Here is a 26,313-nt window from a genome sequence, read left to right on the forward strand (position 1 = left end):
TAATTGCGTTAGGTATTTTAACGTGATTGATTGAAAGAAAATTAATTACTGCCGTTAACGCAGTAAATTTGATAGCCCTACTTTAAGCCAAAACTAAAGACTTTAGATGAGCGTGAGACATTTTGTCTGTAACGTCAAATACAATTAGAAAATGATTCAATTAAAAAAATATATATATTAAAAAAAGGCATGTTCGATATTTTTTTGCCGATTCCGATACTTTGAAAATGATGCCGATCGATCGGGACATCTTTAGTCGCATTATACAGTGGGGAGAACAAGTATTTGATACACTGACAATGGGAAAACCCATTGGCAGTGTATCAAATACTTGTTCTCCCCACTGTATATATTTATTGACATCTGTGTGGGCCCTTGAAGGGGCCATCAGACTGCAGAGTGGTGACGTAGCCGGAAGCAAGCAAGGAGGGAGGGACTCGAGGGAGACAGCGTGCGAGTGAAGTTAGTGGTAGCATGTTGCGGATGCCGCTGTTATTTTAAAAATTATTTTCCATTGTTGCCATGTAAATAATAATACATAATAAAGTGGGAAAGTCATCACCGCCTCATCTCCTTTCTATTTCCTCATTCTGTGCAATTACAATATTTTTTTTACGTCATCGGGCGGAGTTGCGGTAGGAAGGAAGGAAGGAGTACTCTAATTTTCGGACTATAAGCCGCTACTTTTTTCCTTCATTTTGATACCTGTGGCTTATAGTCCAGTGTGGCTTATTATTTATTTATTTTTTTTAGGTAACACTTTATTTGACAGCGGTGTCATAAGATCATCAAAATTATGACATGACACTATCATGGACATTACTGAATGCTTATGTCATTAAGTGTCATTTGGCAAATTTTGTCACTAACTCAATTTTTGTCCATCTTGGATCTTGAGATCATTTGCCGGATAACACTTAATGACATCTGTTATAAGCATTCATGAATGCTAAGGACAGAGACATGTCATAATTATGATTGTGTAATGACAGTCTTATGGCACCACTGTCAAATAGAGAGTTTGCAAATACCATAACTAGCAATTGATGAAAAAATTGGAACAGTAACTGAAGAAATATTTAGCACAGAACATGATTTTTGATTGTCATTTACATCTGTAGCGCTGCAATGCATGCTAAAGACCCTACTCACATGACGTCACACCCACGCCTCCGCGCCATATTGTCCGTCAACTCGTCTTGTTGACGCATTACCGCTACGTAAATTCTTCCTATTATGGCGTGTTTTTCTGCTCGTTAACATTAATAATCAAAAGGGTGAAGGCGTGTGTGGCGGTCGGTTGCAATTACAGAGAAGATAGACGGAGAGACTTGAAGTTCTACCGTATTCCAAGAGACCCGGAGAGGAGAGCGAGATGGACTGCTGCAATTCGACGAGAAAACTGGGCACCCAACGATCACCACGGATTATGTAGTAGTCATTTTATATCTGGTAAGATGAATTTAATATATATTTAGAGGGTTTTGGGCTGACAACCACAATTAAGATCATTGCGAAGCTAATCGCCGACAACATACAGTTTCAAATTCAAGATGTTTATTTCTTCCGCCATCATTATTTTTTGAATAATATTTAGCTGGTACCAAGTGAAAGAAGCTGGCCTCGTCTCCGGATCATCGGTTTGCACAGGGGGCCAGATTTGGTGTGGTAAAAATGTGGGGGGCTACCTTGGCTGATTTACGTAGAACGATATATTTAAACAAATTTTAGCAAGCCGTTCTGTGTGTCACATTTGCTTTATTAGTATTTTTTTAAATTCATAATTTCAACAATCTCGCCTTTGTGGCGTTCTCTTTCGACACTCGGGCTCTTGTGAAATACTGCTGCTGTGAAATTAAACTAGCTTCAAGTTGCTGTAATTTCTCGCTGCGTATCTTCCCTGTAATGTTGTACAAGTCAGCGTGTCTTGTTTGGTAAAATCGCGTCACATCGAACTCTTCGAAAACAGCGACTGTCTCTTCGCAAATGAGGCAGACACAGTTGTTGCGTATTTTATTGAAGAAATAGTCCAATATCCACCTATCCTTGAAGCGTCGGCCATTGCAGTCAACTTTTTTTTTATTGACTGTCGCCATTTTAGAAAATTGGAAGTAAAGGGTCACACGGGGTAATGTTGCTTAGAGTGCTGCTCTTAAAGTTTTTCAAAGTTTCGTGAGAACAGGCTGAGTTTCTGATAGTTGTAGATATCAGGGTAGCAGATGTCAGGCAGAGACGGCGAAGACAGCAGGACGAAAAATATCGATTTAGGCATCAAATATGGATCTGGCAAATGGATAGACTGAAGCTTTTCCACATAACGCTTTTTATGCAACGCATCCAATGAGTTTACAGCGTCTGAAAGCACCGGGGCTTCCATGAATTGCTCTATAAAGTGAACGACTAATTGAAACCATTGAGAATAGGGCTAAACAGAGACTGACAATATGGCGGCCGGATACAGCGACACGTCATTCTGTGACGTTGGTGAGTAGGGTCTATAGTCGAATCGTCTTAAAATTATTCTAATTCACATAATAATGCTATTGAAGACTTTTCTTTATCCTGTCGTAGGCACTTTAAAACAACTTAGATAAACTAAAGCTTTTTATTTTCTTTTTTACAGTAATATGAAAAAGTATCTGAACCTTTTGGAATTTGCCACATTTCTTCATTAAATCATCATCAAAAGTGATCTGATCTTTGTCACAATCACACAGATGAAAATACAGTGTCTGCTTTAACTAAAACCAGCCAAACATTTATAGGTCTTCATATTTTAATGAGGATAGCATGCAAACAATGACAGAAGGGGGGGAAATAAGTAAGTCAACCCTCTACCTAAGGAGACTTAAAGAGCAACTGAAACCAAATTTGACCAGACATTTCAAGTCAGGTGTGTGATGAATGGTTTAAAGCTGCCCTGTCCACTATAAAACACACACCTGGTAAGAATTGTCTTGGTGAGAAACATTGTCTGATGTGCATCATGACTCGGTCAAAAGAGCTGTCTGAAAACCTGCGATCAAGGATTGTTGATTCGTATAAAGCTGGGAAAGGGTACAAAACAGTCTCTAAAAGTCAGGATGTTCATCAATCGACAGTCAAAGAAGTTGTCTACAAATGGAGAGAGTTTGGAACTGTTGCTTCTCTCCAAGGAGTGGCCATCCACCAAAGATGACGCCAAGAGTGCAGCGCAGAATACTTTGAGATTTAAAAAAGAAACTTATAGTGTCAGCTCAAAACTTACATAAATCACTGGCACAGTTCAATATCTCTGTGAACACATCAACTATATGTAAAACTATGACCAAGAATGGTGGATGAAGAATGACCCAAGGAGGTGGTCGTCCACCAAAGATGAGTTCAGCGCAGAATACTCAGAGAGGTAAAAGAGAACCCTAGAGTGCCTTCTAAAGACTTACAGAAATCACTGGCACAGTCTAATATTTCATTGCACACATCGACTATAAGGCCAAGAATGGTGTTCATGGAAGGACTCCACAGAAGAAGCCACTGCTGTCTTGAACAAAAAAACACTGTTGCTCATTTAATGTTTGCAAAAAGGCACTTGGACATTCCATGGACAGATGAAACCAAAGTTCAACTGTTTGAGAGTAACACACAACGTCATGTGTGCAGGAAAAACGTAACAGCTCACACACATCAACACCTTATCTGCAACGCGGTGGAGGGAGCATCATAATTTGGGGCTGTTTTGCTGCCTCAGGGACTGGACAACTTGCAATCATTAATGGAAGAATGAATTCAAACGTTTTGCAGGAAAACCTGAGGCCGTCTGTCAGACAGTTGAAGCTAAAAAGAGGATGGATGCTGCAACAAGACAATGATCCAAAACACAGAAGTAAATCAACTTCAGAATGATTTCGGAATAAGAAAATACATATTCTGGAGTGGCCAAGTCAAACTATAGACTTGAACCCCATTGAGATGCTGTGGCATGACCTAAAGATAGAGATTCATGCTAGACATCCCAGGAATCTGACTGAACTACAGCAGCTTTGAAGAGAAGAATGGGCCTGATCGATGTGCCAGACTAATCTGCAGCTACAGAAGTGTTTGGTTGAAGTTATTGCCGCAAAATATTAAAGTGATCCTCTAACTTAAATACATGTAGGCTCTAATAAACCACAATTGTTCTCTTGTACTAAAATATGTTGTTAGGAACACATAAAATGTTAAATCAATGGCAATATTTTATAACATTTAGTCCATATTTTGACCCTTAGTTGGCGCAATGGTTTGCTGGCTCACGGTGATGACGTCATTGGTATCTTTCGTGTTCAACAATTGCTTATTGCTGCCTAAACTCGCGAAGTAAAATGCCACGATGTGCTGCTTTTGGATGCAATTTCCAGTCAAATGGAAACAAGGGGAGTGAAGTGAGTGGTCAAGGTGGAATTATTATTTTTACTGAATAAATGTGCATAAGTGGAAGCTTCTCCCCCTTTTTGGTCCCTGTATGCATGTACCCTACCCACCACGCGTTACAACTGGCTCCCGAACATGTTTCCTGGATCCTCAGTCAAGTAAGGGATCCGTCTATTTTCTGGATCCGAAGGTCCCACCGCGTCTGCAATATTGGGTTCGGATCTGTCCATTTTATTTATTCGTCGGTCCCACAGCGGCTTTTCGGATCAGTCTATTTTGTGGAATCGACGGCCTAATCACGGCTGCGACATTGCCATGGTATCGGTCTAATTCCTGGATCTTCGAATGAGTAAAAAAACGCAGATTTGGATTACTATTGCTATCTTTTTTGTTGACTATTCTTTGTGGAAGTTTTCTCCAAATCATCCTAAATACTTAAAGCACTATGGCACGCTACAGTGACGACAGTGACTCTGACGTGGACCTTACAACAATGTTGGGAGTTCGTCAGGGAACGCGTGTTTGCGTACTGCTGAGCTCCCGAGTGAAGAGTGGTCAAGGTGGAAATATTATTTTTTGTGAATAAATGTGCATAAGTGGAAGCTTCTCCCCTTTTTGGTACTTTTATACACATATCCTAGCTACCACGCGTTACAATGTACAAGACATGGATTACACAAGGTGTGCTCTTTGGCCTGTACTGTATGTAAAGCACACGACAGCTCTGGATGCTAACAATCTACATAATTATATTGGGATAAGTTTGAAAACGCAGTATGCTTACCTTGAATATCTGCTAATAAAACCGAACAGCATACACTCTCGCTCCCAACCGGACTTCCCAACAGGACTCTCTCGCATCACCAGTTTTGCCCAACTTTTGTCTTATCAGGTATTTGCTGCACGCATTTTTCCCTGAAGCTCATCTTGTGAACGACCGACAGTGCTGTCCTGCTCTTCACTTTTCAGATCTGGTTCAAATAGGAAGGGTAGAACTGACGACATGTTGGAAAAGCTAACGAGTGACACGCTGGAATTTCCGCAACGGAACCAGTGACGTAACTGCACTGCGACGTAACAAGAACGGCGACCTATCACTTAAAATAATTTCCCAAACTTTATTAAAACAAAAAGATTAAGAGGGGTTTTAATATCAAATTATTATAACTCATACTAACATGTATCTTTTAAGAATGACTTGTCTTAAAAACAGAGGATCCCTTTAAATGTGATGGTTCACTTGCTTATTTTTCCCCCTTCTGTGATTGTTTGCATGCTATCCTCATCAAAATATGAAAACTTATAAATGTTTGGCTGGTTTTAGTCAAAGCAGACAGTTTTTTTCATCTGTGTGATTTTGACAAAGTTCAGCTCACTTTTGATTGTGATTTCATGCAGAAATGGGAGAAATTCAAAATGGTTCAGATACTTTTTCATACTACTGTATATTTGGCACTGGCTGGCAGTGACGGCATTGAACAAGATAGGATGAGAGCTGACCAAGCGAGGCGGCGTGCAACAGGCAGTTTCCGTCTCCAGTGGTGGTCAGGGGCAACAAACTCTGGCAGTTGGGTACCACTTTAGTCCACCAGTTCAGACGCCCTGCGGACACAAAGTAAAGCCGTCAACCCCGTGGCAGCGGGCGGAAAAGGCGGGCGGGCAGTTGACCGACCGGCGTGCTCCAGCGCCACCATCATGGACTTCTCGATCAGGTCCCGCTCGCTGACCCGGAAGTCGTCCTGGTACGCGCTCAGGTCGGGCAGCTGGAAGGTGTACTCGGGCGTGTTCAGCAGCCGCTCGTCATCGCCCCCCGCTGGCGCGGGGGACGCAGCCGCCGCCCTTGGCTGACGCTTGTCGGCGGCTCCTGAGGAAAGTGTGCGAATACAGAAATCAAAGGTCAAAATACGTCAATTCAAATGGAAATACAGATTGAGACATCAACATTTCTATAAAGAATAAGTGTAAAAAAAAATGTATAATATACAGTGGTATAAAAAACTATCTAAACCTTTTGGAATTTCTTACATTTCTGCATAAAATCACCATCAAATGTGATCTGATCTTTGTCAAAATCACACCGATGAAAAAAAACAGTGTCATCCTAAACTAAAACCACCCAAACATTTATAGATTTCATATTTTAATGAGGATGGTATGCAAACAATGACAGAAGTGAACCATTACATTTAATTCTTTGTGCCCCCCCTCTTTGGCAGCAATAACTTCAACCTGCAGATCAGTCTGGCACAACGATCAGGGCTAATCTTCTTGACAAAACTGTTGTAGTTCAGTCAGATTCCTGGGATGAATCGCTGTCGTTATGTCATGCCATAGCATCTCAATGGGGTTTAAGTGTGGACCTTGACTTAGCCACTCCAGAACGTGTATTTTGTCCCTCTGAAACCATTCTGAAGTTGAGTTACTTCTGTGTTTTGGATCATTGTCTTGTTGCAGCATCCATCCTCTTTTTAGCTTTAACTGTCTGACAGCCTCTGGTTTTTCTGCAAAACCTTTGAATTCATTCTTCCGTTAATGATTGCAAGTTGTCCAAGCCCTAACGAAACAAAACAGCCCCAAATCACAACGCTCCCTACACCATGCTTCACAGTGGAGATGAGGTGTGGATGTTGGTGAGCTGTTCCATTTTTCCTCCACACATGATATTGTGTGTTGCTCCCAAACAATCAACTTTGGTTTCATCAGTCCACAAAATATTTTGCCAAAACTTCTGTGAAGTGTCCAAGTGCCTTTTTGCGAACATTAAAAGAGCAACAATGTTGTTGTTTTTTTTTTACGCAGCAGCGAATTCCTCCGTGGAGTCCTCCCATGAACAGCACCTTGGCCATAGCTTTATCTGACAGACAGGCTCAGGTTTTCCTGCCAAACGTTTGAATTAATGCTTCCATCATTGATTGCAAGTTGTCCAGGCCCTGAGGCAGGAATACAGCCCGAAATCATGATGCTCCCTCCACCATGCTTCACGGTGGGGATGAGGTGTTGATGTTGGTGAGCTGTTTCAGTTTACTACAAAACAATTCAACTTTGATTTCATGATTCACAATTTTTTTTTTTTTTTGACAGTAGTTGCTTCCTCTGTGGAGTCCTCCCATGAACACCATTCTTGGTCATAGTTTTACATATAGTTGATGTGTTCACAGAAATATTGAACTGTGCCAGTGATTTATGTAAGTATTGAGCTGACACTCTAAATTTCTTTTTTAACTCTCCAAGTATTCTGCGCTGCACTCTTGGCGTCATCTTTGGTGGATGGCCACTCCTTGGAGAGAAGCAACAGTGCCAAACTCTCTCCATTTGTAGACAACTTCCTTGATTGTCGATTGATGAACATCCAGACTTTTAGAGATGGTTTTGTATCCTTTCCCAGCTTTATACAAATCAACAATCGCAGGTCTTCAGACAGCTCTTTTGACCGAGCCATGATGCACATCAGACAATGATTCTCATCAAGACAATTCTTACCAGGTGTGTGTTTTTATAGTAGGCAGGGCAGCTTTAAACCACTCATCAGTAATTGGGCACATACCTGACTTGAATTGTTTGGTAAAAATAGGTTTCAATTGCTCTTTAAGTTTCCTTAGGCTTACTCATTTTCCCCCTTATGTCATTGTTTTCATGCTATCCTCATTAAAATATGAAAACCTATAAATGCTTGGGTGGTTTTAGTTAAAGCAGTTTTTTTAACTGTGTGATTTTGACAACGATCAGATCACATTTGCAGAAATACTTTTTCATACCACTGTAAATAGATGAAAAGGGAAATTAGTAATAATACTGAAATAAAAATGGAAACTCATGAACAAATGTTCAGTTTTTTTTAAATTTGTGAATAAATGTTTTAAAAATATTATAATGAGATCATAAGATAAATATAAATACATAACCATCATAAAAATAAAATATGATAATTACAATTTTAAAAATATATATATAAAAATAAAAGTACACAAATCATAAACTCGCAGTAACAAATAAAATGTGGAAATCTCATCATAAATAAATGAATTGTAAAAAAAAAAATAATAAGTGAGATGACTGATTCAAAGAAATGAACAAAAATGAAAATATGGAGGAAAAAAAAAATGAAATACATAAATGCTAAAATGGATGAATAAAATTCCAAATAAAAAGAATTCATAAAAGATTTTAAAAAATGAATAAAACTTGAAATTAACAAGCGAATTAAATAAAAATTTAAAGATAAAAACTAAAAAATTAAATACAATTAGTTTTATATATACATATGATAATGAATAAATGAAGAAAAAAATTTTTTAATACATAAAGAGTGAAAAAATATTGAATTAAAATAAAACTGACTCAATTAGAGCTGAAACGAATACTCCAGCAACTCGAGTAACTCGAGTTTAAAAATTGATCAGAGTAATTTTATTCACCTCGAGTAATCGTTTATTTTGACAGCTCTAATCATCACATTTTGCTCGGACTACTTTTAATGCGGGACAATGCGCTGATGTCACGTGCGTAGAGGAAGAAGCAAAAAATAACAACTTACTGCAGCCGACAGCCCCTACAAACGACGCCGACGTTGCTAAATACTAGCCCGCACGATGGTTGGTAGCAGGTAGCGTCTGATGAGTCTCATAGAGATCACATGTATGTTGAACTAGATGCGCATTGACAGACTCGGCCGTGTCTGGGCAGCGTTAGTAAACAGCCGCCATCTTAAAGCAGTAGAGCGCTAAGCGCTAATAAAGAGCGCTAAAGCGCTAATAAATAAGATTAACATTACTGTGACTAGCTCACGTAACGTTAGCCCTGCGGAGGGCTAGGTTTCTATTAATTATGACCACTTTCGATGCGTGGCTAACGTGTCTTCCATACAGGCTTTAACATAACATAGCGTTGTGGAGTGATGAGGGTGTCAAATAAAAACTCAATAATGCTAACTATCAATTTTAGCTCAGTAGTCATTGCTGGATAAAACACCAAGTAGCACTAGTCCCTAATGTGCTCCAATACAGCCTGTATCATACATTTATTTTGAACACTGCAAAAACTCAAAATCCTATCAGAACTTACAGTTTAGGCTAACTTAAAACTTAACTAGAACTTAAAAATGGCTTGACACAAATAGAAATTCAATTGAAACACGTGGGAAAAAATCCTAACTTTTAAGTGATGTGTGTTATCAAGCGTAAAGGCATTTTTAGGTATATATATATATATATATATATATATATATATATATATATATATTTTTTTTTTTAATAAGGTCTAAAGGTTTTTTGAGTGAAAGCAGTGAATTAGTCTTTTTTTTTTCTAGTTACATCTGAGATGCAATTGTTGGCTGTTTTCAACAATATACATCGAAAATAAAGACATTGATTGACTGAAAATGGTTCAAGATTAGATGAAATGTCTTTTTTTCTCATGTATATTTATAATTGCTCTTCACCTAAAAATTTATTTGTTTTATCCGATTACTCGATTAATTGATAGAATTTTCAGTCGATTACTCGATTACTGAAATATTCGATAGCTGCAGCCCTAGACTCAATCATAATAATAAAAAATGACTAAAATGAATGAATGTGAATGAAAGTTTTTAAGTGAGCATGTTCATTTTTTAAATAGTTAAAAAAAAATTACATTAAAAGCACTTATTGGCTGTCCATCTAATCCAATTTATTTGGACTAGGAGGGTACGGATTGGCCGTAGATCGGCGTCAATGTCAGCCAAAGACGACATTTCTCACCTTGTGTCACGTCATCTTGTCTCTGCAGCACGGGGCGTCCGAGGCGCGCCATATCTTTTTCCCTTATCTCTTGGGGGAAAGCGTACATCAAGCTCCTGCCGTGCACCTGTCGCAGCTGATTAAAATCGCTCAAGGCGGCGTTCACGTCCCAATTCTTGCCTAAGGAAAGCACGCCGGTTAGCGAGCGCCTTTCCCCCCCTTCCCAACACCCGACGGGCCCGGCGGCTCAGTACCTTCCAGCAAGTCTCTGGCTAATCCCGGTTCCGCTCCCGTGGTCTGAACAAAGTTGGATAGGACTGCGTCCATATCCACGGTCATGTGATCATGAATTCACGGCGTGGCGGTCGGGGCCGGCCGGCCGGAGACAGACAGGAAAAAAAAAACAAATATGACGAGTAGTTTGGACGTCACGCCTGTAAAGATAAAACGGAAAAAAATCTGTTATCCTCATGCTAACACACAATGCAAAATCTCATAGAAAGGCTAGCAATTAGCATCAAGTGTTATAATCCCTTGGATTGCTACTACGCATGCGCGAACCAACGCCATTTTCTCTTGAGCGAAGACGGCCGACATAGATATTTACCGTGCTGGCCAAAAGTATTGGCACCCCTGCAATTATGTCAGATAATCCAATTACAAATGCTTTGCTAGTAATATCTTCATTTATTTTGCTTGCAATGAAAAAACACAAATGAGAAGAGAGAAAAAAAATGAAATCATTATCATTTTACACTTAACTCCACAAATGGGCCAGACAAAAGTATGGGCACCATTTGAAAAATCATGTGATGCTTCTCTAATTTGAGGAATTAACAGCACCTCTTACTTACCTGAGGCACATAACCGATGGTGGCAATAACTAAATCACACTTGCAGCCAGTTAAAATGGATTAAAGCTGACCCCACCTCTGTCCTGTGTCCTTGTTTGGACCACATTGAGCATGGAGTAAAAGAAAGAAGACCAAAGAACTGTCTAAGGACTTGAGAAGCAAAACTGAAGAAGCATGGGCAATCTCAAGGCTACAAGTCCATCTCCAAAGACCTGAATCTTCCTGTGCCTACCGTGTGCAGTATCATCAATAAACTGTAAAGCCCTGTGGCTACTAGGGGTGTGACATGAATGTGCCATATCTCCATGTGCGAAATGGAGATATGTCGTGATACTTTGTATCCCAAAAGGTTATCGATATGCTCCTGCCAAGAATCGAGATATCGTTTTAAAAAGGTGTCAATGTTTAAAAAACAAAAACAAACAAAGGACCAACAAGCTGCTACCAAAATCTTCCACCATAATAGTGTCTCAGGTAACTAAGGGTGCCATTGATGGTGCTCGACGCCCAATCCATTTAGAATGGGAGCGTTTGTTCATTCGAAATAGGGCTGAAGCTGTCGATTATTTTAGTAGTCGATTAATCGATGAACTATTTAGTTCGAATATTCGAGTAATTGGATAAGGAACATAAAAAAAATTATCTAAGCTAAGCCTCACACGATATATATATATATACATATATATATACACACACACATATATATAAAAATAAAAAAATAGGATCTATGTACAACAAAAGAACAATTGGCTAACTTAGATAGCAATAGTCTGCTAGCTTCAATGCTATAAAATGCTAACGCTTTTTTACAATGCTCTTAACAAATGGCTCGGACTCATATTCCCACAAAAAAATGGCTAAATATACCTTTAAACTAAATTACGAATGCATTCAAAAAATCATTAGCTTAAACAAAAACTTAGCTTATGTTGGTCTTAACAGGGAGCAGGTGGATTCAGCCATGTGAAATGAGGTAGGCTAGAGGACAGTGTATCCACCCAAATCAATAAAAATAAATGCAAACACTATCAAAACAAACCATTACAACGCCACTTTAATTAAATGAATACTCGAAGCAGCAAAATTTAATTTGAATCTTTTTTTATAATCGAATACTCGAGTTAATCGATTAATTGTTGCAGCACTAATTCGAAACCAGAGCATTTGCAGTCATTCTGTCCAATTTTCAGGGAGGTAACTGAAAATCAATCGGTAAATGACCTCAAATGGCCCAAAATTACCTCATTGCCTTGAACTGGGAGGGATGGCAGCGAATGAACTTCATTCGCTGCCACCCCTCCCAGTTCAAACGGATTGGACGTCTACTTGTGATAAACTAATTCCAATTTGCAGCAGAAGCTTGTTTTTCTGTTTATTAGTTGTTTGTAGAATATCCTCGAATGATTTCCTGACCAATTTATTGATAATCATTGTATCGCCGTATCGTCAGAGCATCGTTATCGTGAGCTTTGAATCGCAAATCGTATCGTATCGTGAGGTAACGAGAGGTTCCCAGTCCTAGCGGCTACCCTTCCTAGATGTGGACGGAAAAGAAAAATTGACCAGAGATTTCAACAAAAGATTGTGCGGATGGTGGATAAAGAACCTCGACTAACTTCCAAAAAAGTTCAAGCTATCGCGCAGTCAGAGGGCACAACAGTGTCAACCTGTACAATCCATCGACCTATGAATGAAAAGGGACTCTATACCCACTCCCGTACTGGAGACACAAAAAAAAAAAAAAAACAGGCAGGAGTTTGCCAAAACTTACCTGAGAAAGCCAAAAATGTTTTGGAAGAACGTTTCTCTGGTCAGATGAGACAAAAGTAGAGCTTTTTGGCAAAAAAAAAAAAAAAAGGCATCAACATAGACTTTACAGGGAAAAAAAACGGGACTTTCAAAGAAAAGAACACTGTCCTCCCAGTCAAACATGGCGGAGGTTCCCTGATGTTTTGGGGTTGCTTTGCTACCTCTGCCACTCAACTGCTTGACCGCGTGCATGGCATTATGAAGTCTGAAGACTACCAACAAATTTTGCAGCATAATTTGAGAAAGCGGGGTCTCCCTGTACCGTAATCATCGTTCAATAATCGAATCGTAGCACCCTGAATTGTAAATGAATCGAATCGTGGAGTGTCTAAGATGGCACGCACCTAGCTGATATATTTGGTTTAATGAGTAAAACAATGTTAATTTTTGTTGTTTACCTGCAATTAAATCACTTTCTTTTCCAGAAATAAAGGAAAACAAGATCAGACATTGATATGTAAACATTTTCTAATGTGTCCTAATTGTTTCACATGAATGTATATGATGCCCTGAAAATCCTCCAAATAACCTGTAAGTAGGCATGTGCCGGTATGAGATTTTGACGGTACGGTAACTGTGAGCAAAAATACCGCGGTTTCACGGTATCACGGAATTGCAATTATAGCTCCATAATTTTGAGATGTATGGGTTTTAGAAAAAAAATAAAAAATTAAAAAAAAAATAAAAATAAAATTTTAAAAAATCCCATTGAACAGGATTTTTTTCAAAACATATTTGCAAATTGGAACATGAATATAATGTGAAAATAAATAAATTACCAAAAAATAAATATTTTATATAAAATTAAAATAAATAGAACCTAGACTATACCCACAGCCACAGCTCAAGTTGCTCAATATTAGAGTAAGAACAAAATAATTGCTATAAAAAAGTAAACACACTTCTAAATAAAATTAAAAATATATACTGTATGACTTTTTTTTGAGGGGGGGAAGCTCAAGTGAAGTTTTGCCATTTTCAGCCACTGTGTCAACTCTAGTCTACATGATGCCATGCCTTTGTGTTAAAAAGAACAAAGAATTCATAAGTTAATAAGGTAGTTAAAAATGTATAAGTTAGTTTTATGAATTAGTTAAAATGTAAATATTGTTGAGGAAAGGTTTCATCTAAAAAAAAAAGTGAGGAGTGTGACCTCCTTTCCCAATTAGCGATCTTTGACGCGATCCTTTTTCTTCCCCCCTTCTTCCACTCAAGCTTGTTTCTCACTCAGCGGCTGTGAGACATAAAATCTCAACGAAGCTGCTCTCCCAGCTTAGCCTAGGCTAACATTCGTCTTTTTAAGTTTTAGTTAGTTTGTATTAGAGCTGAAACGAATACTCGAGCAACTCGAGTAACTCGAGTTTAAAAACTGATCCGAGTAATTTTATTCACCTCGAGTAATCGTTTATTTTGACAGCTCTAAGCATCACGTTTTGCTCGGACTACTTTTAATGCAGGACAACGCGCTGATGTCACGTGCGTAGAGGAAGAAGCAACTGCAGAACCGCTACAAACGACGCCGACGTTGCTAAATACTAGCCCGCTCATGCTACGTTAGTTGCAGGTAGCGTCCAATGAGTCTCATAGAGATCACATGTATGTTGAACTAGATGCACAGTGACAGACTAGGCCGCGTCTGGGCAGCGTTAGCAAACAGCCGCCATCTTAAAGCAGTAGAGCGCTAAGCGCTAATAAAGAGCGCTAAGCGCTAATATATAAGATTAACGTTATTGTCACTACTAGCTCACCTTACGTTAGCACTGCGGAGGGCTAGGTTTCAATTAATTAAGACCGCTTTCGATGCGTGGCTAACGTGTCTTACATACAGGCTTTAACATAACATAGCGTTGTGGAGTGATGAGGGTGTCAAATAAAAACTCAATAATGCTAACTATCAATTTTAGCTCAGTAGTCATTGCTGGATAAAACACCAAGTAGCACTAGTCCCTAATGTGCTCCAATACAGCCTGTATCATACATTTATTTTGAACAGTGCAAAAACTCAAAATCCTATCAGGACTTACAGTTTAGACTAACTTAAAACTTAACTAGAACTTAAAAATGGCTTGACACAAATAGATATTTAATTGAAAAACGTGGGAAAAAATCCTAACTTTTAAGTGATGTGTGTTATCAAGCGTACAGGCCTTTTTAGGTGTGTTTATATATATATATAATATATATATACTTTTTAAAAATAAGATCTAAAGGTTTTTTGAGTGAAAGCAGTGAATTAGTCATTTTTTAAAATTGTAGTTACATCTGAGATGCAATTGTTGGCTGTTTTCAACAATATACATCAAAAATAAAGACATTGATTGACTGAAAATGATAAAATGTCTTGTTTTCTCATGTATATCTATAATTGCTCTTCACCTAAAAATATAATTGTTTTATCCGATTACTCGATTAATCGACAGAATTTTCAGTCGATTACTCGATTACTAAAATATTCGATAGCTGCAGCCCTAGTTTGTATATTGAATTTGAAAGGAAAATGTGTGTTTTGTTTTTGGCGAACTTTTTAATGGTGCTACTGCTATCCTGTTGAACCTAATCACATGTGGAAAAATACAATTTTACAACGTTTTAAATGTATTCATTTGTATATTTAAGCACAATTTGAGAGCTCAATAAATCTAAGAAAAGTACGCCTTGTGTTTGGAGGGTTTGTTTTTGGGGTTTGCTGGCTGTTCAGCAGAATAGCGTCACTGACACTCACGGCAACAAACGGGAAGGGTGAGCGCTGCCGCACCAAGCCACTTCGGCTGCATTTTGGCACATGAAAAATAGCGAATACCGTACTGAGGTATGACGGAAAATTGTAGTGGTTTTGAAACCGCGACGTTTTCACACCACGGTAAACCGTGCAACCGGTAACCGGCACATGTCTACCTGTAAGTGCAGCAAAATCAACAAAAAATTAAAAAGCAAGTCACCAATGAACAGGAACAGACTCTCTCGCTCCTCCCAGTCTAAATGGATTGAACATCTCGCGCCATCAATGGCAGCCATTGGTTTAAAAAAAATCAAAACAAACATAATTCATGCATGGAAGATGAAAGAATTAACACACCAATGGAAGTGACAGTTGTGCGCGTTGTGTCACGATGCAGTCAGTGTGAGCCGGCAGACGTCTGCGGCGAGAGAGTGACGTAATACAGACTTAAGACACTTGACTGTCTGTCTTGTTTGTCTATGGCTGCGGGTGACCAAACAAGTGCAGCCCGCAGTCTTTCACGCTTTAATTATTGTTCTAAATTGCGTGCAAAGCAGCTTTTGTGTCTTGGAAGCTTGCTCACCCCCCGCCCCAATAAGAAAAACAAACAATCATTAGAGACGTCGCGAGTCGGTCAAAAGCCACTAGGGGTGTGACATTACCTGTCTAAACTAGCTTCTTAAAAAAGGCTGCAACAACAGATCAATCAATGGATTAGTTGCAAACGAATTTGATAATCAATACAGTTGTATATTACAGGCGGCGTGGCTCAGTGGTAGAGTAGTTGTCCCCCCAACCCAGAGGTTGTGGGTTCAATTCTCCGCCCTGATGAACACGCCTAAGTGTCCTTGAGCAAGATACTGAACCCCACGTTGCTCCTGGTGCTGCGTCACCAGTAGGTGGATGGCCATAGGAATACATTATAATTCCATTAATTCTTTCCACAGCCCAAAAACCTTCACTAAATCCTTAAAAAATACTGCTGGTACTATTACAAATGGCAATTACACATAGCAAAACAAATAAATTATAAATCAAATTCGGAATAATAATAATTCCTGTATTAATGTAACGAATCGGGTTCTAATGTGGCGGACGTTTTTTGCTGACCCTGAACGCACCGCGGGGCTGACGTGCCAGAGACAGACCAGTGAGCTTGAGTTTCACTTTCACTTTGAACGTTTTCTTGAGAACACCGTCAATTGCGGCAGACAGAAGGTGTTTTTGTTTTGAATAAGTTGTGAAATAAATGATAAAAACGTGGCGAAGTTGGCGATTTCTCTGGAGATGTTACCACAATAAGAATTGTCAGCTTAACTTATAAAGACTGGCCAACGATGGTCGGAGGAGGACCGTGGAGATGTATTGTTGAGCCATTTCACCCCACGCTCATATTTTTCTGTCATTTGCATCTTCATTTAGAAGGTAAGCGTCAACTTTTTCCTTGTTTCACCACCTGTACCAACCAGTGTTGATTTGTCACACGAGAAAATCCGCCGTGCATTCGTCTGCGGTGCTGCCATTGTCGTCGTATTTCGAGCATGTCGTCGGATGTAGAAACAAATGGCGAGTCAAATTGACAGCTGCGGATTATAGTCCAGTGTGGCTTATCTATGAACAAATGCCATTTTCGTGTCACATTTGGTGGGTGGCAGCTTATAGTCAGGTGCGCCTTAGAGTCCGAAAATTATGGTAATTGCTAACATTTCGGTTTTATCATGACCAACAATAGTCACTTGCCGTAAAAATAAAATAAATAAATGACCAAAAGTGCCAACTTTTGGTCAACTTTCTACTGTAGTGCCCACACTCACTGAAAGGGTTTAAATAAATATACTAGGGGTGGGATAAAATATCAAAATGGTGATAAGGTGATACTTTGTATGGATATGCTTTTGCCAAGAATCGGTATATCCTTTTAAAAAGGTGTCAATGTTAAATCATAAAAATGAACCAACAAGTTGCGACCAAAATCATCCACCATAATAGTTTCTCTGTTAACTCTACGGCTGCCATTGAGATGATGGGTGAATTAATTCAAAATTCATTTATTCATTCGGTAGATAATTTAAAACCAGGGAATTCGCAGCTAGAATTTCCAATTTGGAGGGCATTTACAGCTGAACTTTTGTGCATTTTAGGGCAATTACAGATCACTTCCTGTTGAGTTTGAGTCACTTCCTATTCATTTGGGGAGATTGCCGGGTCACATCCCGTTCTGGAACGCAAAAGAAACAAGAAGTGACCCTGAAATGCCCCAAAATCAACAGGGAGTGACTGAAAATCAACAACAAATGGCCTGAAATTCTCCATAATTAAACTCATTGGTCTCTGAATGTTTTTCCGCTGCCACCTTCCCAAATCAAATGAGTTGGACGTCTACAAGTGATAAACTAATTCCAATTCACAGCAGAAGGATGAAAATAGCCGTTTTCCTGACCAATGTATCGATAATCGTTGTCTTGTAACATCGTTATCGTGATCTTTGTATCGCAAATCGTATCGTACCGTGATGTACCAAGACGTTCCCACCTCTAATATATATATATACATCGTTGCCAGTCCAACTGTATCGGACGTCCATCCCCGTCAATGGTAGCCAATAAGTTCATTGATGATTATATCACTATAGCCGTTTGACAAGTTGCAGCTTTGTTGACGTTTTTTCCTCAGTTTGAGTATTATAAATGGAAATACGCCAAAGTTATTGCGTCCTAAATTTAAAATAGCTCATTTTTAAAGCTGATCTGGTTCGTCTATCACAGTCATTGGCAGCCAATGAGTTGAGCCCACGGGGGTGTATGTGCTCGTCCCCCCACGATGTGATTCGAAACTCGTAAACCCCTCCAACCACGTTAATTTCACCCAAACATAGCGAATGTTTTCACCGCGGTGGAAAATTGTCGTTTGTGCGGCGACTTGACGCTGAGGCTAATCGGCGGCTAGCGTTAGCTGTTAGCTAAGCAAGAGCTTGTAAATTGCTTCTTACCTCGAGGCGCTCCGCGGATGTTTTCATTCTCGCCGTGCTCCTACGTTCCCCCCCTCGGTGAAAAGTGACAGCGGTGAACTTTAAAGCATCTTGTCGTGGCGCAAGTCAGCGTCAAATCCCCAAGCCGGACCATCGGCGACAAAGTAATTTCCACTCCACTTACAACAACAACGTCAACCGACTCTGGGAGCCCGCCTCCGGAGGCAGCGGGCCAATCGCCGAAGTGAACGTTTTCCGGTGACACAGATACGAGCCAGTAGACGAACGACTAACGTCTTAATGGACCTCGTAATTGACCAATGAGAACGAGAGACAGCCGAACCAGTGGCCGTTGATTGGTTCGTTGATTAAAAGAGGCCGAGAGGTTACACGTCAGCCTATGAGCGGGGAGCATAGATATCATGTATGTAAGGATAGATGACCCAAAATGTCATAAGTGGCGGCCATCTTGCGGCAGACTTCTCCGAATTTAACGTGGATCATTTACTCCACTACAAAACTCCCGAGTCGATTAATTCTTGGCGGGTTTAAAAACATGACACAAACCATTTAAGTGGCTACGAGTCACGCTGGATTTATAGAAAACTTGATCATTACGTATGCGATATATTTACCGCATTGTTGACGTCTTTTCAGAAACGAGCTGGTTGAAAACGAGCGATCCAAAGTACAGTGTAAAGTACATAATCCACCTACCTCCATGTTTCATTATCTAATTCTGTGAGAGAATTCTGTTGCAAAATGACTGTAGCGCGCACTAAACACCTACCGACAGGTTCTTTTTCGGACTTCTAAAAGCAGTGACGTCACTAATTACAGATGATGCAACGCGGACGTCGCCCATATAAGTGTCGTTTTTTTTTTAGTTAAAATGACCATTTTACTCACTTATATTCTAACATTTTCTGAATAAATAATAATTGAAAATATTTTAAAAATGAAGTAGTCAAAAGTATAACATTGTAAGATAAAATTACAAACAACCCCCCCCCCCCCAAATAAATGTCCACACGTCATCATTTCTAAAACTTTAATCTTGCCCGAAAGTCATATAAAACAAAAACACTTCCCCGCGATAAAATGCAAAAAAAACAAAAATATTTTCACAGGAAATGAGGACAATGGAGCCAGATCCAAACACTGCTGCGTGAAGTCACTAAAGCACAAATTGTACATAAAGAGAGAAGTTCAACGACGTCGCCTGTCGGGACTCCTGCTGCGTCGCCGTCCGCCGGTCCTAAAAGCAAAGGAGGAGCGGTGAAACGAGATGCCGGCCGGCGTCGTCCGTCTGTAACGGCGACTCACCTGCGCCTGCTCTTGGGGGGACCGCGGACAAAGCCCCAGTCTACACTGATGGGCTGGCCCATCATGTCCTGCCCGTTGAGGCCCTCCATAGCCGCCTGGGCCTCTTTGTAGGTCTCGTACTCTACCAGAGCGTAACCCTGACGGCGAGGACTTTTTGCTCAAGCAATGGCAGCCAAACAGAACGGAACGGAGCGGACGGGGCAGGCGGTCTCACTTTGAGGTATCCCGTCCTGCGATCCAGGTTGAGGTTAAGGTTCTTGATCTCTCCAAACTCTGAGAACTTGTCGTGGATGTCCTCCTCCGTGGCTTCCTCGTGAACGCCCGTGACAAACAGGATCCAGCCCTCTACGGCTAGCGCAGAGCCACAAAACTCAGGTCATTGCTCAGTTTTCTTTTAGGGCTGCCGCTAATGTTTATATTGATGGTCGACAATTGACATGTGCCGGTTACTCATTTCAAGGTACTGTGGAATGAAAAAGTATCTGAACCTTTTGGAATTTCTCACATTCCTGCATAAAATCACCATCAAATGTGATCCGATATTTGTCAAAATTACACAGATGAAAACTCTCAGACATTTATAGGTTTTCATTAGGGCTGTCAAATGATTAAAATTTTTAATCGAGTTAATTACAGCTTAAAAATTAATCGTAATTAATCGCAATTCAAACCATCTATAAAATATGCCATATTTTTCTGTAAATTATTGTTGGAATGGAAAGACACAAGATGGATATATACATTCAACATACGGCACATAAGTACTGTATTTGTTTATTATAACAATAAATCAACAAGATGGCATTAACATTATTAACATTCTGTTAAAGCGATCCATGGATAGAAAGACTTGCAGTTCTTAAAAGATAAATGTTATACAAGTTATAGAAATTTTATATTCAAACCCCTCTTAATGTTTTCGTTTTAATAAAATTTAAAATTTTCCATCAAAAAATAAACTAGTAGCCCGCCATTGTTGATGTCAATAATTACACTATGCTCATGGGTGCTTAAGCCCATAAAATCAGTTGCACCCAAGCGCCAGCAGAGGGCGACAAAACTCCAAAAAACACAAGTAACAAGTGGACATTGCACTTTGCTGTCATTTTAATCTGTTTGAGCGGGGCATGTGCGTTAATAGCGTTAAATATTTTAACGTAATTTTAAAAATTAATTACTGCCCGTTAACGCGATAATTTTGACAGCCCTAGTTTTCATATTTAAATGAGGATAGCATGCAAACAATGACAGAAGGGGGAAAAATAAGTGAACCCTCTACCTAAGGAGACTTAAAGAGCAATTGAAACAAATTTTTACCAAACATTTTAAGTCCGGTGTGTGCCCAATCACTGATGAGTGGTAACCTGCCCACTGTAAAACACACACCTGGTAAGAAATATCTTGATGAGAAGCACTGTCTGATGTACATCATGGCTCGGTCAACAGAGCTGTCTGAAGACCTGCGATCAAGGATCATTGATTTGTATGAAGCTGGAAAAGGATACAAAACCATCTCTAAAAGTCTGGATGTTCATCAATCAGCAGTCAGAGAAGTTGTCAATAAATGGAGAGAGTTTGGCACTGTCGCTTCTCTCCCAAGGAGTGGCCGTCCACCAAAGATGACGCCAAGAGTTCGGTGCAGAATACTCCAAGGTAAAAAAAGAACCTTAGAGTGTCTGCTAAAGACTTACAGAAATCACTGGCACAGTCCAATATCTCTGTGAACACATCCTCTAAAACTATGGCCAAGAATGGTGTTCATGGGAGGACTCCACAGAGGAAGGAAGCCACTGCTGTCTAAAAAAAAACACTGTTGTTCGTTTGATGTTCGCAAAAAGGCACTTGGACACTCCACAGACGTTTTGGCAAAATATTTAATGGACTGATGAAACCAAAGTTGAATTGTTTGGGAGTAACAAACAGCGTCATGTCTGCAGAAAAAATGGAACAGCTCACCAACATCAACACCTCATCCCTACCATGAAGCGTGGTGGAGGGAGAATCATGATTTGGGGCTGTTTCGCTACCTCAGGGCCTGGACAACTCGCAATCATTAATGGAAGAATGAATTCAGAAGTTTTGCAGGAAAACCATCTGTCAGACAATTGAAGCTAAAAATAGGATGGATGCAGCAACAAGACAATGATCCATCCAAAAAACAGAAGTGAATCAACTTCAGAATGGTTTCAGAAGAGCAAAATACACATTCTGGAGTGGCCAAGTCAAAGTCCAGACTTGAACCCCATTGAGATGCTGTGGAATGACCTAAAGACAGTGATTCATCTCAGGAATCTGACTGAACTACAGGAGTTTTGTAGAGAAGAATGGGCCAAGATTAGTACTGATCGATGTGCCAGACTGATCGGCAGCTACAGGAAGCGTCTGTTTGAAGTTATTGCACAAAATATTGAATGTGATGGTTAACTTACTAATTTTTCCCAATTCTGTCATTGTTTGCATACTTTCCTCATTTAAATAAGAAAACCAAATAATTTCTGGGTGGTTTTAGTTAAAGGAGACACTTTTTCCATCTGTGTGATTTTGACAAAACTCAGATCATATTTGACTGTATTTTTATTTTAAATAGCCCTTCAAGAAGATATATCTGTTCTATGTGTTGGATTTTATCAAGTAAATTTCCCCCCAAAATGTGACTTAATAGTCCGAAAAATACAGTAAATAGTTGATGGATTAATCGACAACTAAAATAATAAAGAGCTGCAGCCCTAACTGTGAATCCGTCAAACCGTGTTAGTTTTGCTTAAGGTTATCATACAGTCAGTCTCATGCCTAACGACAATCAGCCATGACCATAGGTGAGTAGTAAAGTGTTACATTTATTTAACACTACTGCTGCTGCTACTTTGGGCTACACTAGTCGTTACATTCTCCCTCTACATTTACTTGAGTAATATTATTTTGAAGAAAAGCTATTCTTACTTTAGTAAAATTTTTAGCAAATCTACTACGACTCATAAATCTTATTAGGCTCGAGAGTTTACGTCACAGCAGCACGGGATCATGCGAGATTTGCGACAACGCAACCATTGCGGAAGCATCACGGGACATTTAAACTTAGCGGCAACCAAAGATGGAAAAAAGTAAGGAATACTTGCCAGTTCGATACAGAGACAAACTTGTTACCACGGCGAAGGACAGATATGTGAGCAATTTTAAGGATGTGAACAATGTTGACCCTCACGAGCAAGCCGAACACAAATGGAATAAAGATGTCGACAAGCTTCCACCACTACGCGAAATGGACATCATGCTGTATTTAGTGTTTGGTATATGTTACTACACTCATCAGCAATTCCGAAACTACAAATCGCTACAAAGCTACGAACAGTTTTGCTGCGGATGGTTGCAGGATCTTCACTTTATGACCATAGCAAACGGCAACACATCTTTCTAGCAAAGGTAGGCAATGTGTGTTTACATTAGTCTGTGACCACGGATGTACAAATCTTTTGCTGCATAAAATGTAGCCTGTGTACAAATTCTTTGCCACTCTCTCACGTCAAAATATTACAGCTTTTTCATTTAGCAACGACATGAATTATGTCTTATGAAGACAATGCACATGTATGCATGCTAGTTGTTTAGCTTTAGCAATAGCTAACAACAGGCCGACTTAGGGCGTAAAGTTACTGAAATTTGCGTAAACAAACGAAATTAACTTACCGGAGTGGAAGTGCATAGAGCAAACTCAGTGTGTAACTGGAGAATCAAACGTTATGCCCTTCCTTCTGATCGAGGCCACCCATGCCATTCTTCGACGTTTGGTAAGTTCAGATATGAGCTTTCCCTCGCCTTTTCTCCATGTAGGGATCCGGAAGAAACTCAATGGTGTTCCGTCGAGCTGTACATTCTCCTTTCTATTCGATCGGTTGTTGCAATTCTTTACCGCACAATAATTTCCAACCATTTTTAAAGAGCGACCTGTGTTGAAATGCCTCATTGCTTATGTTTCTCGCTTCCACAATGGCGATAGCGGCGGAAACCTCGCGAGTGCCACGTCATACGCTCGAGCCTAATATTGCTTGACATTTAACAGCAAATGTACATTGGAACCAAAAACGGTAAATCTTGCCCAGAGGATTTTTTTTTCTCGTGATCAGCTCGTTTCAATTCACAGCAGAATGCTGATTGGACGCACATCAACGGCAATGGCACTCAAAGACTTAATTTAACGCTAAACTCACATCTCTGAGGTCCCGGCTCATCTCCATCCTGCTCCACGGTGTCATAGTCTTCCTTCATGCGGGATCTGGCGCCTTCATCTACCGATACAAATGGAAGAGTGAGCCCTCCATTCATTTGCCTGCTGTGCATTGTCGTTTTTCACTCACCGGAGCCAAAACCTCGCCCTTTCCTCTTTTTGGCTTTCTCCTTCAGCTTGTGGATGCTTTCTGCGATAGGAAAAAGTGACGTTGTTTATCTCACGTGTTTAAAAACAACGCTAATCAAGTTAAATGTTGCAGAGTTCGTTGGTGGAGCGTCGTTAGCATTTAGCATGTCAGCTCGGGCCTTCGACCGCGCAGTTGACAACTCTTCAGTTTTTGGCATTTTATCGCTACAAAACTTTTTCCAATTTACACAGAGCTCGTCATATAACTACACTTTGGACGGCAATCCACATAAAAATGAGAATTACCATCCTCATCCATAGGAAAATCCTCGCCTCCCGCTTCGTGAAGTTCCAGCACGTCCGCCATGTTGACTGTGAGTGAGAATGCAAGCGAGCCACTGCGCATGCGCCCGTAGTTGTGACGCACCTACGTAAAAACAGGAAGTAGTTTCGCAGAGAAAAATACAAGATTTGCGCCCCTTTTCGTTGCATAATTGTCTTTTGAAGGGAAACAGTGAAACATAATTGACCGGTGTCGCATTTTGTGCATTTATTTTACATATTTAGTTCATAGAGCAACGATTTAACAACAAAACGATCGGGTGTAAGGTGAAATAATTCCAGGTCTTACGTTACGTTTGGAGTTATAATATTGATCTTGGCCTCCCCCTGGTGGCGCTTTGGCGCAAGTAACTTTTATGAAAGGCTTGCGAACATGAGCTCTTCTACGTACTTTGTGCTGATACTTTTAATTATACATATTGTATTATTAATTAGTCTTTACGGTTATTATTATTACCTCATTTGCAAGAAGAACATAATTTTTAAAGACATAATTTTGGTGGGTTTCGCCCCACTAGAGACAAAATATGTACGTAATACGTAATAATGTGATAAATTTCACGTTTTAATGTGGTTTCTCGTCTTGACATGATCATTTACAAGTCAAAATATAACTCGGCATATTTGAATAATAGATTATATTACATTATAAATACTTTATCTGTCCAAGATTTTATTAGGGGGAAAAATCTGTAAAATACATGATTAAAAAAAAATAATAATAACTACCTTGTTGTCACTTTATCTTGACCAGTAATAAAAATAATACTTCAAAAAATAAATGCATTATATGTATAAATACATGAGAAATAAAGTGGGGAAAACCAGGGGGGAAAAAAATCCCAATTTTTTTCACCTTGACAATAGAACAATAAATACATGCAGAATATTTCGAAATACATAAAAATACCACAATTAGTCACTTCTATACGTTATAACCTTAACTATACAGCAATAAAATTAATAAAGGCATGTTTGATAATCCCCCCCCCCCAAAAAAAAATCACCTTACCGTGATTGTGATAAAACAATCAAGATAATGTCAGAATTTTCACACACACAAAAAAATGTCAAATTATTTGGAATTTGTCATTTTTTGCTATCATTTTGTCTTTTGCTTAGATTAATAAAATATTTTTTATACATAAGTACAAATGACATTTGAAAAGAAAAACAATCGATGAATCAATTTTTTTGCACAAATGTATACTCACAGTATGACCCCCCCCCCCCCCCCCCAAACAAACAAAAAAACAAAGACGTCAATTAGCGTCACGCTAGCGTGTGATCGATACGCGGGCTCCACTTGTTATTGATCGACTCGTGAAAAGACTTGATAGTTTGGTGCCAGGAGCTGCCGGCGCGGCGTCTCTTCAGCGAAGCGGGAGACAATGACTTGCTGTCCTTTCCGACACAAAACAACAAAATCACTAGTCTTCCACGCCGCCGTCAGAGCTCTTATCCACAGCGTGCTCCTTGAAGATTCCTCAGTTTTATTTGCTTTCCTAGCACCGCTTTGTGCAACTGTCATGTCTTGCTTATAATATGCACTCGTGTGTGATGCATCATTACAAAATTCCACTTCAAAATCTGCTGTCTTTTTGTACTCGCGTACCAAGTCAAGGCAAAAATGAACTACGACCTCCCGGCTCCCTCTACTGTCTAACTCGGAATCTACAAGCAACAAGAAGACCGCGATTCATGAATGTCATTAATCAGCCCTGAGACCTAGAAAGTCTTGCCTTGACATGACAACACGACACAAAACGTTGGAATCACATTGGTGAACAATAGTGTTTTGGTTAAAAATGGTGACGCTTGGGTAAAACTTTGGGACG

At 39.7% G+C, this 26,313-nt stretch overlaps 2 protein-coding genes across 2 annotated transcripts in view; both read right to left on the reverse strand.

Moving 5' to 3' along the window:
• otud7b (OTU deubiquitinase 7B) overlaps window positions 1–18,644 on the reverse strand; it is a 42,956-nt gene extending 24,312 nt beyond the window's left edge. The window contains exons 1-5 of the mRNA XM_057834029.1: window positions 18,478–18,644; window positions 10,361–10,540; window positions 10,128–10,286; window positions 6,062–6,253; window positions 5,890–5,991 (exon numbers count right to left, since the gene is read on the reverse strand). Coding sequence (XP_057690012.1) covers window positions 5,890–5,991; window positions 6,062–6,253; window positions 10,128–10,286; window positions 10,361–10,445 — 538 coding nt within the window. The 5' untranslated portion in view covers window positions 10,446–10,540; window positions 18,478–18,644. The remainder of the gene's footprint in view (window positions 1–5,889; window positions 5,992–6,061; window positions 6,254–10,127; window positions 10,287–10,360; window positions 10,541–18,477) is intronic.
• Window positions 18,645–19,490: 846 nt separating this feature from the next.
• rbm8a (RNA binding motif protein 8A) lies at window positions 19,491–24,548 on the reverse strand. Its single transcript, XM_057834272.1, has 6 exons — window positions 24,440–24,548; window positions 24,135–24,194; window positions 23,988–24,065; window positions 19,997–20,133; window positions 19,783–19,919; window positions 19,491–19,714 (listed from the first exon to the last, which is right to left on the reverse strand). Exons 1-6 carry the CDS (start codon window positions 24,537–24,539, stop codon window positions 19,666–19,668), a joined length of 561 nt encoding a protein of 186 aa, XP_057690255.1. The 5' UTR covers window positions 24,540–24,548; the 3' UTR covers window positions 19,491–19,665.
• Window positions 24,549–26,313: the final 1,765 nt, after the last annotated feature.

This window comes from Corythoichthys intestinalis, chromosome 4 (genome assembly GCF_030265065.1).
Source record: "Corythoichthys intestinalis isolate RoL2023-P3 chromosome 4, ASM3026506v1, whole genome shotgun sequence".
NCBI lineage: Eukaryota > Metazoa > Chordata > Actinopteri > Syngnathiformes > Syngnathidae > Corythoichthys > Corythoichthys intestinalis.

Excerpts from the sequence above, each read along its gene's own strand:
- rbm8a (XM_057834272.1), bottom strand. The coding sequence starts at position 24,539 with ATGCGCAGTGGCTCGCTTGCATTCTCACTCACAGTCAACATGGCGGAC. Across the intron at positions 24,195-24,439 it reads TTTTCCTATGGATGAGGATG|AAAGCATCCACAAGCTGAAG; the intron begins GTAATTCTCATT and ends TTCCTATCGCAG. Across the intron at positions 19,715-19,782 it reads CCCCCCAAGAGCAGGCGCAG|GACCGGCGGACGGCGACGCA; the intron begins GTGAGTCGCCGT and ends CTTTGCTTTTAG.